This window comes from Molothrus ater, chromosome 9 (assembly GCF_012460135.2).
Source record: "Molothrus ater isolate BHLD 08-10-18 breed brown headed cowbird chromosome 9, BPBGC_Mater_1.1, whole genome shotgun sequence".
NCBI classification, from domain to species: domain Eukaryota; kingdom Metazoa; phylum Chordata; class Aves; order Passeriformes; family Icteridae; genus Molothrus; species Molothrus ater.
In genome coordinates, this window is record NC_050486.2 from 238184 (window position 1) to 243284 (window position 5101).

A 5101-nucleotide genomic window follows, 5' to 3' on the forward strand; every position below is an offset into this window, starting at 1 on the left:
AGTATATGGAATAACAATGACCAGTAACTTTTCCCGAAGCAACTATCACCTAGCTGGGAGTCAAATGCCTTTATTGTACTATTGCCTCTCCTGACTTTGCACAGGTTTTGGGATATTAAAATCCTCCTAAACACTGTCTGAAGAAGAGCTGTTGGGCAGGAGCAAGTGCAGTACCATGGGTGCCTGTGTTCCCAATGTCATCCTGTGAGCTACAGCAGCATTGCAGCTCTGTTTGATCCGGCATCATGGGTAGCTGAATGTGTGCCTAGCACATCTTAGAGATTGGCTTCACAGACATGTTGGGACAGAGGATGTAGTTGAACATGTCTCCCTGTTAAGCTTTCAAGCTCTGAAGGTTTTTATTCTGTTGATAAAAAACAAAGAGAAAACTCAATTCATAGATTAAGAACTACCTGCTTTAAAATTAGCTCTATTAAGATCTCACCCAGGACCCACAGTCCCCATACTCTGGAGTCCAGCGCCAGACAGTGTTTATCTGTATGTGCAACACACATTAGGCAACAAAAGAAGCTTTGTACCAAAATAGTTTATTAAAAACAATAAAACTTCATTGAATCTTGCTGTCTTCAAGACAGAATTATGACATTGCAGCATTCAACACAATCATAATCCACATATAAATATAGTGCTATACAGCTCCTCTTTCCCTGGGCCAAGTTCTGCCCTCAGTCTGGCCCCAACAGCCCTGCTGACACAACCCAGCCCTGCATACTTTAGCTGCAGAACCTGTTCCTCTGGGAACTGAGTTATTCTATCCTTTCCTCCCCTCACAGTGCTGTTACTGTGAAGAGGTTACACAGAAACCCAGCACAGCTCTTAGCAGCTCAAGGCAGTAACAGAACCGGTGTGAGCACACTGAGCCACCAACAACAGCATCCCACTGGGGGATGCTTAGGAAAAATAAATAGGCAACCAATTACTCAAGCTCCCAGCAGTGCCCAAGTGCAGAGAGCAGCTTCTGTTCACAAGAAGGAAGCTCTGTCTGGACCCGCCAAATCGCTCCTCAGCCATGACAGAACGGCTCCTGCAGAGCCACCTCTTGCTGCAGCTCTGGCAGAGAAGGGCAGTGCCAGCAGCTGGCTGGCACGCCTCTGACATCTCCTCTGAACACCCTCCAACAGCATCACTCTGGGCCATCAGCTCTGCACCAAAGTCAATATTTGTCCTTGCACTGTGGCATACAGACTGAGTGCCCGGTGCCCCAGCCTTTTGGGTCAGGATGCTGCTCATGAGCTGTGGCTCGGCTTCCTCACCAGCCCAGAGGTTGCTTCTTCCTCTCCATCTCTCATGTGCCCTGGGCTGCTCTGCTGATAGGTGTCTTCTTGCACAGTTCCTGATAGAATTCAGATTCCAAAAACCGTGGGTAGGAGTTATTCTCCATTAAGCTGTAAACTCTCTTCTGTGCCACACTGAAGCAGTTATGGGTGGCTTCCTGGATGTTCTGTGCGATCAGGTTCTTGGTCTGGAAGTCTATGTTTATCTGAAATACAGAAAGATTACTCCTTAGAGCAGAATTCAAGTAAGTGTTAATACACAGTACAACTTCTGAAGAGGTGAAAAAGGCAAGACCCCATTACTGCAGGGTCAAATTACTGGAGAATTTTCTTTAAAAAAATTCTTCTTTTGCACAAAACCAAAGCTAATTCAGATATATCTTTTCTCAGTTAAAACGGAAATTCTCTGCAATGCTGCTTGTGCCATTTTCCAGCTTGGTGAAAAGGCACTTGTATTCAGACCCAGACGTTAATAGGGAGGTTATGCACAATGCAGTTTGACATCTGTATCTTGAGTTCAAAGAAATAACAGCTGTGAGAACTCAAACAGCAGAGCATTTATGTATAAGCAGCTTTTCTTTACCTCTTTGGGAGCCTCCTTTTCAATGAAGTCATTATAGATTTTCTTTGCTTTCAATGTCAGCTTTTGGGGCGATTTTGTTTTCTTGAAGTCCTCACAGGCCAACCAGAACTCAATGTTCTCTTCACAAAATTCAGACTTTAAAAAAGCTCGGAAAGCAGCAAGACCATCTAAGGAAAGAAAAAAATACTCATCATCAATTAACTATTTCAGGAACCTTGATTATACCTATTGGTTATATCAGCTTCTACCAGAATGCTTTGTTGTAGGTCTATTTTTTTCAGCAGTATCATGGCAAAAAAAAAAAAAAAATCCATAATTTATGTTTGTAAGCAAGTTAATGCTTTAACAGCTTGCAGATGTCCCTTTGAGTTTGCCATTTCTTAGGCGAACACAAAAAATAAAACCATTTCTATGGTTATGTTTCCTTCTGTAATGCCTGAGAATGCATTAAAAAAATCCATTTCTTTCTAGATAAGATCTCCTCTGTTAACCTTTACACTGCAGTAAATGACTGCTACAGTACTCTGGAATATTCTTTCAATGGAAAGGATGACTAAAGCTCAAAGAGCAAATAGCACTATTATTTCTTAGTCATTTTGCTTTGCTAGTGAATGCTGCTTCTTGCAGAGCTACAGTAAAACTCCAGGATCACTGAACCCCTGTTGCATGATCCTTCCCACATTACTGGAAAGCATTTGCTTTGCTTATGCAGTGAGCTCAGGGAAGAAACATCCTTCTCCCATTTGGCAAAGCCAAGGTAACAGGTATGATTTTAGCTATGGGGGTTTCAAGGAAGAAACAAAATCTACTGAGATATTCTTTGTTTTATTATTAGTTTACATTAAAAAAAAAAAAAAACTTCTATGTATTTTGGCTTTAAACTGTTAAAAGCGTTTAACTTGCAAGACCAGAATCAAGCTCTTTATGTGAGAGGTACAATACTGACATGAAAGGAAGCAAACTCTTACAGACATATAAACTTCTCCTTCCCTTTGCTCCCAAATATTACTTTTTCAAGACAAACTTACATTTGTTAGCAAGCAGTTCATCAAAGGCTTCTGACCACAGCTGCGCTTCTTCAGGTGAAGGTCTGCAGAAAGAGAGTGAGAACATTAGACTACACTGCTCAAGCTTTACTGCTTTTGAAGAACACTCAAGTTATTTAAACAGAGTCTCTTTCTCATAACTTACCTGAAGTAGTTGCGGTGTTTCCCTGCCTTCTTAGATTTCCTTTTGTTAGAGTTGGATGAGTTCTGCAGGAAGTAGCTCAGTCTTGTTTTCCAATCTTTAATGCTGGAAAAAAGAAGAGGGATATGCTCGTTTAAAATGACAGCTCGCAAAGCTTTAGACAGCAGCGCTTTCCCTGAGGCGGCTCCTGCAGCAGCAGTCACCCACAGCCCCTGAAGGCAAGGAAAACGCTTCCCGTCCTGCGAGCGAGGGGACTCACATCGTTCTCTTCATCCTGCCCTTGTCGGCCTCCTCCGGCTCGCTGCGGCGGCGGCCGCCCCGCTCCATGCGCCCGCCGTGCCGCACTACCAGCAGCACCGCGCTCTGCATCGCCAGCCGCTCCGGCCACCCGGGCCGCGCCCGCTCTTATGGCCCCGCGGGCGGGCGGGGCCGGGCCGGGGCGGGCGGGGCGGGGCCGGGCTGGGCTGAGGGCGGCACCGAGCCAGCCACGGTTGCTTGTCTTTCCCAGCATAGCAAACTGGGCTCTCTTCTGCATCACGTCTGCTTTTCCCCCGTTATTTTGTTTTTCCTTACTCCCCCCCCTTCTTGGAAATCTTTCGGCGTGTCACACTGCCAAAGGGCTGGCTGTCCTTTCCGTCAGTCAGAAACATACCCTGCTCTTCTGGAGGTTTTACTTTTAAGGTTCAGATTTTTGAGTGTGACCGGTACGTGAAAAAGGAAGGACTTAGCCATATTTCTTAAAAAATTTAAGTAGATCTAAGTTTGAGTTTACGGTGCTTTTGGTGTCGCCCCTCTGCTAACCCAGGCTGTGAATCCCTTCCACCCCGTGTCTGCGCAGGATTTAGCTCTGGGCAGTGTTGCCACCTACCAGTGAATTGTGGAAATCACTCTCAGTACTGGAAGCTGAAGTTGCAGCGCCTTACTCGAGCACTCGGCTTGTTGAATAGGCCATGTGGTCCTTCTCAGCAGCATCCAGCTGGAGGGTATAATGTCCAAACAATTTGGATTTAGGAACCATGTGAGTTTCTCTTTACCCTCTCTCTGCTTTTCTGCTCTTTTCTGTGCATGTATCTTCCTCTCCACAATACCCTAGAGCCTGTCTTTCCTGCAACAAAAAACACCGTCCAGAGAAACTGACTCCCAAAATGCCAGCTAACTTCAACACAATCATGTAGCATAAATGTCTGATCCTTTGAGATAATCACTGTGTCCTTACAACCCCTGCTTGCTGAACACTCACAAGCCGCACTAAAGCATTTTGCTTTAAATGGGGAAAAAGAATGCCATTTAATTTGTGACAGCATTTAAACAACTTTTCACTGCTTCTGATTGTACTTTGCAGTAAATATTGATGACCTGATAGGAGAATAAAGTTCAATCCTACAAATTTTAACAAATCACTTGAATTTTTGCGACAGGTAGCTCTTAGTCCTATATGTACATAAAGCAAAATTATTGTGAAGGTGGTTACCATAGGAGAAAGTATGGAAAGAGGAGGGCTCTAAGTGGTGTAAAAGCATGCATTCCAGAAGCTCTGTGGAGTGAAATTGCCAAAGCAAAGAGCGGGCAGGCAGTGCCAGGACAATGAACGGGTGTGTGCTGACTGCCTTCCAGCACTTCATTCTTCACTGGCGTGGAGATCCAGGGCCAGGTGAGCTGTGAGCGTTCCGGGGCTGCGGGACAGCCTGTGACACGGGGGAACACCGCCCGGGGCTGCGGGACAGCCTGTGACACAGGAAAACACTGCCCGGGGCTGCGGGACAGCCTGTGACACAGGAAGACACCGCCCGGGGCTGCGGGACAGCCTGTGACACGGGGGAACACCGCCCGGGGCTGCGGGACAGCCTGTGACACAGGAAAACACTGCCCGGGGCTGCGGGACAGCCTGTGACACGGGGGAACACCGCCTGGGGCTGCGGGACAGCCTGTGACACGGGGGGGAACACCGTCTGCACGTGCGGGCCTGGCACAGGCAGGCTTGGAATAACACCGGGAAACTCAGCCTTGGCCTTCCCCACGCTGTAGCCCCGGAAAA

The 5101-nt window shown here is 46.5% G+C and overlaps 1 protein-coding gene across 1 annotated transcript; it reads right to left on the reverse strand.

The window, feature by feature from the left end:
- Nucleotides 1-531: 531 nt before the first annotated feature.
- On the reverse strand, nucleotides 532-3435 carry RGS2 (regulator of G protein signaling 2). Its single transcript, XM_036388093.2, has 5 exons — nucleotides 3326-3435; nucleotides 3070-3171; nucleotides 2907-2968; nucleotides 1879-2045; nucleotides 532-1501 (listed from the first exon to the last, which is right to left on the reverse strand). The coding sequence occupies exons 1-5, from the start codon at nucleotides 3433-3435 to the stop codon at nucleotides 1307-1309; spliced, it is 636 nt and encodes a 211-aa protein (XP_036243986.1). The 3' UTR covers nucleotides 532-1306.
- Nucleotides 3436-5101: the final 1666 nt, after the last annotated feature.